The sequence below is a fragment of the Lineus longissimus genome, chromosome 6 (genome assembly GCF_910592395.1).
Source record: "Lineus longissimus chromosome 6, tnLinLong1.2, whole genome shotgun sequence".
NCBI classification, from domain to species: Eukaryota; Metazoa; Nemertea; class Pilidiophora; order Heteronemertea; family Lineidae; genus Lineus; species Lineus longissimus.
In genome coordinates this window covers 6035422-6047880 of record NC_088313.1, presented here as the reverse complement: position 1 = coordinate 6047880, position 12459 = coordinate 6035422, and the positions used below count along the sequence as shown (strand labels likewise).

The following is a 12459-nucleotide window of genomic DNA, read 5'->3' as shown; positions in this document are numbered from 1 at the left end:
GCTCGGAGGGGTGGAAGGGCGAATTGTACGATCTGTCTTGCGTTGTTTCCGGGTATAAGCGATGGTATCTGACCAGTTCTAGAATAGCGTAAGAATTGTGTAGCCGTGGGGAAAGGAAAATTAGGATTAACATTTGATTTACTAGAAAGGCCCATCTTGAGGTATCGTCGGCTCTCACCAGGCAGTTAGAATGTCTAAGATTTCTCCCGATGATACTTCCACACTGGACCCTACAATCAAAACAGGCAGAGGGGCCTCTGTTGAACCATGGAAGGTGGTTGCATAACAAATGGCGCTTCAGCCTGGTAGTGGTAAGGGGGAAGACTGGACAGCTGCTGCCAACTATGCTCCCAATGGTGACCAGTCTCGCCCCTGGACGAGGTAGTGGATGTTGTGGACATATCTTCCGTCTTCGTTGGTTTGGTCATCATCTTGGCCAGGTTGGTTGTCTTGCTCCTCATTGTCGCTACTCTCTTCCTGAGTAGTACCTGTTCCACTCCTCTCTGCCTCAGTGGTTCCTTCGTCTTCTGTACTTTCTTCCGCCGTTGTTCCTTCCTCCTCCGCTAGGAGGCAGTGGTACCCTCTGATATACTTTCCGTGTCTCAGTAGTCAAAAGTTGAATTGATAATGGGCTGCTTATCCATCTGGAAGATAAATTTGTAATTTACTGGGAAAAAGAACATTTTAAAATATATGACATCTGTACATGTACTTGTATGTTTCTGTCATTTACCACTTGTATTCGTGTATGTTTCTTCCGCTTTGTGTCCAAAATATATCCTACCTAGACTTAGCTATTTAGACTGGGGGCCATCACTACTGACTCAGGCAATTTATTCCAAGCTTTCACAATCCTGTAGGTAAAGAAATGCCCCCGATGTTGATAGCGTGCTCTAATGGGAGCTAATTTGAGCCGAGCATTGAATTTCCAATTGAGTTAACATCAGTCCATGAGCGATCTTGCACATCGTGATTAAATCTCCCCTTAAACATCTGTGTAGTAGGGATGTCAGATCCAATACTCTAAGTCTCTGCTCGTAGTCCAGGTGGCGAATGTTTTTTAACAGTCTAGCGGCTCTTCTTTGCACCTTTTCTGATGTATTTTGACCTGCTTTTGTTCTCTTTTAGGACGTAACCATCTTCATCGTTCAAGGATGGAACGCCCTGTGGCGTCTTTGTTTTTGACTTGTAGTACGAGCAAAATGCCTTTGGAATTTTTCTACTTTCTTGGGCAATATTTTCCTTTCAAAGTTTCTTTTAATTTGCCTTTCGGATCGATTTTGATGCCTTGTTTCTGGCATTTATATATTCTTGGTAATCGCAACCTTCTCCTTATTGCAGGTATCTACGGTATGCCTTGTTGTAACTGTGTCCATCCACGTTCCCGATCAATGAACCAATAACCAGTGTGGTTCCGAAATGCTGAACGCTTTATTGAGCTAAAAAGAGAACGTAAACTGAAATAAAATAACGCGAACATTGTCAGACAAAGTTAAACTGGTAATTCAAATCAAAGTTTCCATTCTGTCCTGAATCTCTCACAATCGATGATGATGAATTAAGTCCCTATGTTAGGAAGAAATTTATTAACTTCATGGCAACATTACCATTTGGCAGTGTTTGATCATAACTTTTTTTAGATTTAAATAGTAATGTACTTCAAAATTAGAGAAGAAGAATGTCATGAAGCATCTTTTGAATATTACTTACCAAAACAAATAACCATGCAATCTATTACTTTGAAATCGATATCCTTTTATTCTTTGTGGTCAGGTGACTTTCTATAAGATGAAACCAGAGTTTTATTTCTTGACTCAAAAAACTTACTGGTGATGGGAAACACGAGCAGTAAATAAATCAATTATCAATTTTAGGTACTTTCATCATTTTAATTTAAGTAATCGTAAAGAATGGCAAGATAAATTAAAAGAAAGCGGAATTCATCATGTCAAATTCAACTGTGATAACAATAATTACCTCATCCTTGAGGATAAAGAGTTCTCACTTTCAGGAACAATTAAACATATTGAAAATGCCAGGGATACCATAAGCACTAAGCAGCATGAATGGTTTGGTTTTAGACAAGAAAATTTCACTAAGAAAGGAAAATACTACTCCAATAAAACACTTAACTTTTACAGAACACAACTTCTTTTAAAATCAAATTTGTTTGATCAAAGTAAGACACTCAACAACAATACCAGATAAAGAACCAGAGATACGAAATTAACTGTAATAAAGTTGTTAACAAATGTACGAATTCTTGATTACACGGATGCCGACGTGAAATTAGAATGAATCGAGAATAGACCAACACTAGAGGTGATAAAGACAATGCACTTCACGATAGATTATGCCAGACTATGCCAGTCGAGTCAAGTAATAGCATTCCGCGAAGTTACTATTTATAGCTCACAAGGTCATTTGCAGAAGATATTGATGACGTTTTAGTCACGTGACAGTCGGACATCGAGACTTATTTCTACGCATTTGAGCTTATTTCAAAGTCAATTACCTTTGACCCTGCATTGTTTTTAGCATGAATGATACCATAGAGTCAGAGAGAGAAATATTTAGAACAATTATGTAGTATTTCCAACACTCGGACATGTGCCAGACTGAATCTAACAGCCCTAGTTAGAAAGCCTGAATCCATTACGAAACCGCATGTTTGTCCAACATTGCCTGTAATTCAGCAATGGGGAAATAGAGGGCAGCAGTTGCAGTGACGTCAATAATCTTCGCGGAATGCTATTCAAAATGCTAAAATGTAAATTTTTTGTTCTCACTGAAATTGACCAATTAGGCGTCGGTTGCATGGAAAAGTAGTAGTTTCAAGTGTTGCCGAATTGGTGAGTTTCAAGGTGCCCGGCGCGGCGCTATACACCAGAGAGGTAGCGTAGTGGAGTGTCAGTAGTGGAGTACAATGATTCGTATGCAAATTTGATATGCAAATTTACGGACGCGTAAAAATCGACATCAGGATCCGCCGCCGCCATATAAATTTGAAAAATTTCAAACCGCATTATTCGTCACTGATTCATCATGGCACCAAAAGTATCGAGCAAGGGAAGCAAGAAGACGGCCTCTAAGGCCAAGGCCCAGCGATCTGGGGACAAGAAGCGAAGGAGGAGGAGGAAAGAGAGCTACAGCATCTACATCTACAAAGTGCTAAAGCAAGTTCACCCCGACACCGGTATCTCGAGCAAGGCGATGTCGATCATGAACAGTTTCGTGAATGATATCTTTGAGAGAATTGCAGCCGAGGCATCCCGCCTGACTCACTACAACAAGAAGTCGACCATCACGAGTCGGGAAATCCAGACAGCTGTCCGTCTTCTGTTGCCAGGAGAGCTCGCTAAGCACGCTGTCAGCGAGGGTACCAAGGCCGTCACCAAGTACACCAGCTCCAAGTAAGCTGCCAAAACCCAGTGTTTTGCAAACCAACCCAACCGTCCTTCTCAGGACGCCAAAATATTTAAAAAGAGATCAATCGTTTACACTTTGAATGCTTGTAAGTTGTATATGCAGTCTTGGTGTATTCCGAAAAGCGAGCGCATGCCCGGTAGCATAGATTAACGCAAATGAAAAACAATTCTGAAATGGCGCCAATACGAGAATTATGTGTCTAGCGCAGTGCGAAATAAATGAAGGAAGCGATGATTTGGTAGACAATTTTGTCACAAAACAGTCCTGTGTCCTGGTATAAAAGTGCTAGTTGTGCCAAACTTTGGAGACGGCGTTGCCGTTTGTACGAGAGAGTGCCGAGTGTTTGAGACTTTCAATACTAGTACCATTCTATTGTCATCACCATAGTCGCAACTCATAAGACTGCGCCAATGAATAGGATGTGAGATGCATCATAGTAGCTTGGAAATATAATTATTGCACCAAAGAACAACCATCGATCGCATTCAAATGCCCCATTCGAGAAAAAAATTCGCTGTGGGTCATGCGTTTCAATACATTGTTGATGCACCGTTCAGCTCGGTCATCGACCCAATCACCTTAGATCCTATATTTTACTCAGATAGCCAACTTTACATTTGGTTTCAAACTACCATACACGTGCATCATTCATTCATTCATTCATTCATTCATTCATCCACAAACATGCACACTTATTCTTTAATCTAATAGTAATATGTAAAGAGCAAGCTCTAGTGAACTCGCACAATTGTTTGACATGGGGGAGTCCCTCAAACCTCCGTCGTTCTGACATATTTAGCCAGTACATCAGTCCCCCAAACCCCCTCCCCGTTCTCTGAAACTGACAGCTTTTAGCCAGTACATTGGGGGGAAGCCCCCCCCCCCCCCCCCCCCCCCCAATAATTGCGTCACGAGGTAGGAAACAATGGGATTCACGTCCGACGTCGTAACTGTGGGTGCGGTGCGTCATGAATGCAGGATCGACCAACGCGCGGCCCATATGGAATGCGACAAAACTGTCAAAAGAAAACCGGAACCCGAAGAAGTATTGTCATGGGTCTGCACAAATTTTTTCAGACTCGACGGACATGATGGATATATGCATTTTGTTTACACTTTACATACAGTGTATAAGTAACCATGAGACTCACTACGTTGTGTGAGTTATCACAACCTCAAACATTTTTATCCAACAGCTTCCCACATATCACAAATCACAACGCCAACAGAATCATTATCTTGTTCCTCATTCATGGCCAATACCAAGTCAGCCAACCATGGACCGATCACTATTTTAACTTCAATACACAAAAAACCGATTCAACAAATTTGCCGAATTGGCCTTCGGCCCAGGTCTCCGTCAATCGGCACACTGTCAAACACACAATTCACTTCGCTGCGCTCGCTCATCAACCAAATTTACTTCACCTCACACACACTCCTTTTTTACTCGCCCAACTACTAGTTTATAATCACACACATGCATCCACAGACACGTGCATCTTTTTCACATCCACCTATAAGCAGACTTTTTGCCATGTACATTTTATCTTATTCAATTTATCACAACTTCAAACATATCAAACAACTTTATGCATATTACGTGCATGTACTATCAACACCTCCAATAGATTAATCATCTTCCTCAATCTTTGCAAAATCATCAAGCAATTTGCCCATTTACGTACGCTGCACACATACCCACCCAAACCATGCACCAACACACAGTCGCAATACACAGTGTACACACTCCCAATACACAAAATCTTTTTTTTTAAACACATTGCTCACCATATCAAAGTCAACTTGAACATTTCTATCAAATCAAACTGTGCTTGTTATCGGAACACTAGGCCCGTGGTCAGGTGACAAGTTTCCGTCATACATTATATCACAGTCATAGGGACAGGTCTTTTCACAGCCAGGAATTTATTTAAACTTCTTCCATCATCTTATGTAACCGGTAAATAAGCTTTCTCCGCACCAATGTGGGCTTCCTGCTGATGAGACAAATTCATGCATGCAAGATACCTCATGGCCTGTAAAGCCATTTTGCTTCGAAGGCTCTAGTCTCGACCTCTACTTCGTATTGGAAACCTGAATTGACTGGCATCTGCACCAACTTGATAGAATATTGACTAATATGTGTATTAAATAACTTAGAATATTTCAGCCCTGGCTATTGGAGTAGATTTTACTATGGAGGATTTCAAGTTATACTGTATATTGTATGGACGCTGGTAAAAGTGGAAAAGAGACCCGGGAAGATTGTGTGTTTTTGTCCATGTGGTGTTTTTATTTTATTTAAGTTTTGACAGTGTTGTACCTATTGTTTTAACACTGTTAACTTTCTTATGATTTTTTAATAGTAGCCTTATTTGTTTTGTTTGTTTTGTTTGTTTTTAGTGATTATGGTAATGATTATGCAAAAAAGACAATTTAAATCGTTGCCATGCCTCCTCATTTGATTGGGAAAGGTTAGGCACGTAATTTATCGAGCCGAACATTCAGATTTGCACCCATTTGTAACGAGCTTTCTAATTGGTCTAGACTGTCCAATTGCTCCGACGTGTTGACATAAAGCACAATTGTTCTGGAAGTTGCTCATTCTGCTAGTTTTCATCGAACCGACGAGAATAGAATATGTCTGGACGTGGTAAAGGAGGAAAGGGACTTGGAAAGGGAGGCGCCAAACGTCACAGGAAGGTACTTCGTGACAACATCCAGGGTATCACCAAACCAGCTATCCGTCGTCTTGCTCGCCGAGGTGGTGTCAAGCGTATCTCCGGCCTGATCTACGAGGAAACCCGAGGAGTTCTCAAAGTATTCCTCGAGAATGTCATCCGAGATGCGGTTACCTACACCGAGCATGCCAAGAGGAAGACCGTCACAGCCATGGATGTCGTCTATGCTTTGAAACGCCAGGGACGTACCCTCTACGGATTCGGTGGTTAAGCGTCTTGCTTCTTGTGGACCTCTGGTCCCAAACCCACGGCCCTTATTAGGGCCACAAAATATTTAAAAAGAGATCACTCGTACATAATGTATCGCTTGTTGTGTTATGATGTGTCCAGCATAATATGACCGAATACTAGTGCAGTTTTTAGTAACGTTCGTAGGCGGGCCGCAATAGTCATTGGTCGGCATAATGATATTAATGATAGTAAGTTGTGTGAAAGTAAGACAGATGCGTATTTGCATGCAGACCTCTTGTGAATAGACTATATATGTACATGTATCTATCTACACACGTGTCGATGAAATATTAGAATATCCGACCTCCCCAACCAACTCCCGACGGTATAGAAAAAAAGCACGAAGTAGGAGAACATGCATCAAAAAGATTTCAACATCAGGCCTACCCATCGCCCTCAATACTCTTCTCTCCATAAAACCGTCAGCTAGTAAAAGGCCTATGCTATAGATAGCCACATTTCTTGACACCACAGAAACAAATGCATTGCCACCATTCTGGATACAACAGAATCAAATGCATTTCCACATTTCTGGATAACACAGAGACAAATGCATTGCCACATTTCTTGATGCCACAGAAACAAATGCATTGCCACCATTCTGGATACAACAGAATCAAATGCATTTCCACATTTCTGGATAACACAGAGACAAATGCATTGCCACGTTTCTGGATAACACAGAAACAAGTGCATTGCCACATCTGTGGATAACACAGAAACAAATGCATTGTCAAATTTCTGGATAACACAACATAACACAGAAACAATGCCACATTTCTGGATAACACAGAGAAAAATGCAATGAGCACACTTGTTCATTTGTTGAACGCGACCGGTTCCATGATATTAACAAGATGTCGTCAAATGATGTGTGTTCATTCCTCCTCATCTTCCCGGCCACATCTCATACAAATTATACACACAAAAGGACAACATTTTCAAAATACATGCAAAATTTAGAGCCAGCATACGGCCATATATCTCACAATGAATTCGGTACACGATGTTATGACCTGTATGCAAATGAGATGAATTTCGCGAAATTGACTAATCAGCGCGCGTACATTCACGAAAGCGCGAGTGGAGCAGCCAATGAGGCGCGTCGAATTCGGCAACGTCCTAGTATAAAGAGTATGCATAGAGGAAATCACCATTATCCTATAGTATTCATACTGTAAGTGTAAAGATGGCAAGAACCAAGCAGACCGCTCGTAAGTCAACCGGAGGAAAAGCCCCGAGGAAACAATTGGCCACCAAGGCAGCCAGGAAGAGTGCCCCAGCTACTGGTGGAGTCAAGAAGCCCCATCGTTACAGGCCAGGAACCGTCGCTCTCCGAGAGATCCGTCGTTACCAGAAGAGCACCGAACTTCTCATCAGGAAATTGCCCTTCCAGCGTCTTGTCCGTGAGATTGCCCAGGACTTCAAGACCGACCTGCGATTCCAGAGCTCGGCAGTCATGGCCCTCCAGGAGGCTAGCGAGGCCTACCTCGTCGGACTTTTCGAGGACACCAATCTCTGCGCCATCCACGCCAAACGTGTGACAATCATGCCCAAGGACATCCAGCTGGCTCGTCGTATCCGTGGAGAGAGAGCTTAAGTCAAGTTCTACTTTCAATGTAAAGAAAGGGCCCTTCTCAGGGCCAACTATATTTCAAAAGAGATCTCTTGGTCACGATTGTACAGCTTGTAAAATAATGCTCAAAATGTGTATTACTAAGTTTCGTTCCCGAAACGAATATATTGTTCCGAGTCCCCATGACAGATCCCATGTTTCTCAGTCCATTTGCATTTGGCAAATAAATATCAAAGATCCATCTCTTTGTTCAGTCTAGCGCCGATACAAAATCATAAAATCCAGGCATAACGAAGACCCGCTTTTTGAAAATCTCGACAATTTTATGCTTGTCATTTAAATGCATACCACGATGTACACGATGCCTGGCCCGAAACCATTGTATGTATGCTACATGCTGTACACTTTACGCGATAACATTTTAGATTGGGGACTAGGCTATATGGACTTATATATGCGGCTGATATGAAAATGCACTTTTTCCTGCAAAATGTATACCGGAATACGAGATGCGACAATGCAGGATTACTGTACAGGCGCATTGAATATCTATAGGCCTAGGCCTATTTTATATATCGCACCCTAGGAATCGGGGAGGGTACTGGGCCTTTCTCGTATATTGGCAGGGTATTGTTTATTTACAAGCGAAACAGTGTGGTAACGATTATCTCTTTTAAAATACTCTAGTTTCTCACTTTGAACGTTCAGCCAGACCTTTTCTTTAATCTTCTTAGTGCAAATTTCTAGGCCCGTAATGGGGGACATTTTAGGCCCACTATTGCCATTGATGATGCTGGTCAATCAATCAAGAAACTTACTTCCGTCGTGACCCGTCAAAAATGAACACATACACTGGCTTATTGGATTGTACAGTGGACGGTGGGCGTGCGAAACCCGAGTATACTGTGGCCTTTAGAAAGGCCATTATATCGCACTGTGGGAATCGGGGAGGGTATTGGCCCTTTTCTCATATATTATTGGTAGTAGGGTATTGGCATTGTATTTTTGTGCATTATGTATTATTTGTTTAGTGTATTATCTGTGTCATTGATCTCATTTTAGGAGGTTTTATTAAATAAATTGGTTATTTACAAGCGAAAATATGTGGTAACGATTATCTCTTTTAAAATATATTGTGGCCTTTAGAAAGGCCGTTGTTAAGTTGTCGAATGCACAAAAGTGTTTACTTCTTGGCGCTTCCAGACTTCTTGGGGAGAAGGACAGCCTGGATGTTTGGCAACACACCACCTTGGGCGATGGTGACACCGGAGAGAAGCTTGTTCAACTCTTCGTCATTACGGATGGCGAGTTGGAGATGTCTAGGGATGATCCTGGATTTCTTATTGTCACGGGCTGCATTGCCTGCCAACTCGAGGACCTCGGCTGCCAAATATTCCATGACGGCTGCAAGATATACTGGCGCTCCAGCTCCGATACGCTCGGCATAGTTTCCCTTCCTCAACAGACGGTGGATACGACCAACTGGGAACTGAAGTCCGGCCCTTGAACTCCTGCTCTTTGCCTTTCCTTTTGTCTTTCCTCCCTTTCCTCGTCCAGACATGATGATGGTTTAGTATGTTGCTCGGCAGAAACAAATACAATAAAGCCAAAACTGGCTTTCAAAGTATTTATATTCGGAAAAGGCTCCTGATGTCGATTTAGTGTAGTTTCAAGTGTTGCCGAATTGGTGAGTTTCAAGGTGCCCGGCGCGGCGCTATACACCAGAGAGGTAGCGTAGTGGAGTGTCAGTAGTGGAGTACAATGATTCGTATGCAAATTTGATATGCAAATTTACGGACGCGTAAAAATCGACATCAGGATCCGCCGCCGCCATATAAATTTGAAAAATTTCAAACCGCATTATTCGTCACTGATTCATCATGGCACCAAAAGTATCGAGCAAGGGAAGCAAGAAGACGGCCTCTAAGGCCAAGGCCCAGCGATCTGGGGACAAGAAGCGAAGGAGGAGGAGGAAAGAGAGCTACAGCATCTACATCTACAAAGTGCTAAAGCAAGTTCACCCCGACACCGGTATCTCGAGCAAGGCGATGTCGATCATGAACAGTTTCGTGAATGATATCTTTGAGAGAATTGCAGCCGAGGCATCCCGCCTGACTCACTACAACAAGAAGTCGACCATCACGAGTCGGGAAATCCAGACAGCTGTCCGTCTTCTGTTGCCAGGAGAGCTCGCTAAGCACGCTGTCAGCGAGGGTACCAAGGCCGTCACCAAGTACACCAGCCTCCAAGTAAGCTTGCCAAAACCCAGTGTTTTGCAAACCAACCCAACCGTCCTTCTCAGGACGCCAAAATATTTAAAAAGAGATCAATCGTTTACACTTTGAATGCTTGTAAGTTGTATATGCAGTCTTGGTGTATTCCGAAAAGCGAGCGCATGCCCGGTAGCATAGATTAACGCAAATGAAAAACAATTCTGAAATGGCGCCAATACGAGAATTATGTGTCTAGCGCAGTGCGAAATAAATGAAGGAAGCGATGATTTGGTAGACAATTTTGTCACAAAACAGTCCTGTGTCCTGGTATAAAAGTGCTAGTTGTGCCAAACTTTGGAGACGGCGTTGCCGTTTGTACGAGAGAGTGCCGAGTGTTTGAGACTTTCAATACTAGTACCATTCTATTGTCATCACCATAGTCGCAACTCATAAGACTGCGCCAATGAATAGGATGTGAGATGCATCATAGTAGCTTGGAAATATAATTATTGCACCAAAGAACAACCATCGATCGCATTCAAATGCCCCATTCGAGAAAAAAATTCGCTGTGGGTCATGCGTTTCAATACATTGTTGATGCACCGTTCAGCTCGGTCATCGACCCAATCACCTTAGATCCTATATTTTACTCAGATAGCCAACTTTACATTTGGTTTCAAACTACCATACACGTGCATCATTCATTCATTCATTCATTCATTCATTCATCCACAAACATGCACACTTATTCTTTAATCTAATAGTAATATGTAAAGAGCAAGCTCTAGTGAACTCGCACAATTGTTTGACATGGGGGAGTCCCTCAAACCTCCGTCGTTCTGACATATTTAGCCAGTACATCAGTCCCCCCAAACCCCCTCCCCGTTCTCTGAAACTGACAGCTTTTAGCCAGTACATTGGGGGGAAGCCCCCCCCCCCCCCCCCCCCCCCCCAATAATTGCGTCACGAGGTAGGAAACAATGGGATTCACGTCCGACGTCGTAACTGTGGGTGCGGTGCGTCATGAATGCAGGATCGACCAACGCGCGGCCCATATGGAATGCGACAAAACTGTCAAAAGAAAACCGGAACCCGAAGAAGTATTGTCATGGGTCTGCACAAATTTTTTCAGACTCGACGGACATGATGGATATATGCATTTTGTTTACACTTTACATACAGTGTATAAGTAACCATGAGACTCACTACGTTGTGTGAGTTATCACAACCTCAAACATTTTATCCAACAGCTTCCCACATATCACAAATCACAACGCCAACAGAATCATTATCTTGTTCCTCATTCATGGCCAATACCAAGTCAGCCAACCATGGACCGATCACTATTTTAACTTCAATACACAAAAAAACCGATTCAACAAATTTGCCGAATTGGCCTTCGGCCCAGGTCTCCGTCAATCGGCACACTGTCAAACACACAATTCACTTCGCTGCGCTCGCTCATCAACCAAATTTACTTCACCTCACACACACTCCTTTTTTACTCGCCCAACTACTAGTTTATAATCACACACATGCATCCACAGACACGTGCATCTTTTTCACATCCACCTATAAGCAGACTTTTTGCCATGTACATTTTTATCTTATTCAATTTATCACAACTTCAAACATATCAAACAACTTTATGCATATTACGTGCATGTACTATCAACACCTCCAATAGATTAATCATCTTCCTCAATCTTTGCAAAATCATCAAGCAATTTGCCCATTTACGTACGCTGCACACATACCCACCCAAACCATGCACCAACACACAGTCGCAATACACAGTGTACACACTCCCAATACACAAAATCTTTTTTTTTAAACACATTGCTCACCATATCAAAGTCAACTTGAACATTTCTATCAAATCAAACTGTGCTTGTTATCGGAACACTAGGCCCGTGGTCAGGTGACAAGTTTCCGTCATACATTATATCACAGTCATAGGGACAGGTCTTTTCACAGCCAGGAATTTATTTAAACTTCTTCCATCATCTTATGTAACCGGTAAATAAGCTTTCTCCGCACCAATGTGGGCTTCCTGCTGATGAGACAAATTCATGCATGCAAGATACCTCATGGCCTGTAAAGCCATTTTGCTTCGAAGGCTCTAGTCTCGACCTCTACTTCGTATTGGAAACCTGAATTGACTGGCATCTGCACCAACTTGATAGAATATTGACTAATATGTGTATTAAATAACTTAGAATATTTCAGCCCTGGCTATTGGAGTAGATTTTACTATGGAGGATTT

At 42.4% G+C, this 12459-nt stretch overlaps 5 protein-coding genes across 5 annotated transcripts; 4 read left to right on the top strand and 1 right to left on the bottom strand.

Moving 5' to 3' along the window:
• Positions 1-3045: 3045 nt before the first annotated feature.
• Positions 3046-3417, top strand: LOC135489145 (histone H2B). Its single transcript, XM_064774346.1, has one exon. The coding sequence runs from the start codon at positions 3046-3048 to the stop codon at positions 3415-3417; it is 372 nt and encodes a 123-aa protein (XP_064630416.1).
• A 2642-nt stretch (positions 3418-6059) lies between these two features.
• Positions 6060-6555, top strand: LOC135489018 (histone H4). The gene has a single exon (XM_064774080.1). It carries the CDS (start codon positions 6073-6075, stop codon positions 6382-6384), a length of 312 nt encoding a protein of 103 aa, XP_064630150.1. The 5' UTR covers positions 6060-6072; the 3' UTR covers positions 6385-6555.
• A 1017-nt stretch (positions 6556-7572) lies between these two features.
• LOC135489012 (histone H3) lies at positions 7573-8065 on the top strand. The gene has a single exon (XM_064774074.1). It carries the CDS (start codon positions 7594-7596, stop codon positions 8002-8004), a length of 411 nt encoding a protein of 136 aa, XP_064630144.1. The 5' UTR covers positions 7573-7593; the 3' UTR covers positions 8005-8065.
• Positions 8066-8721: 656 nt separating this feature from the next.
• Positions 8722-9561, bottom strand: LOC135489013 (histone H2A). Its single transcript, XM_064774075.1, has one exon. It carries the CDS (start codon positions 9539-9541, stop codon positions 9164-9166), a length of 378 nt encoding a protein of 125 aa, XP_064630145.1. The 5' UTR covers positions 9542-9561; the 3' UTR covers positions 8722-9163.
• Positions 9562-9860: 299 nt separating this feature from the next.
• LOC135489489 (histone H2B-like) lies at positions 9861-10325 on the top strand. The gene has a single exon (XM_064774868.1). It carries the CDS (start codon positions 9861-9863, stop codon positions 10323-10325), a length of 465 nt encoding a protein of 154 aa, XP_064630938.1.
• The last annotated feature ends 2134 nt before the right edge of the window (positions 10326-12459 follow it).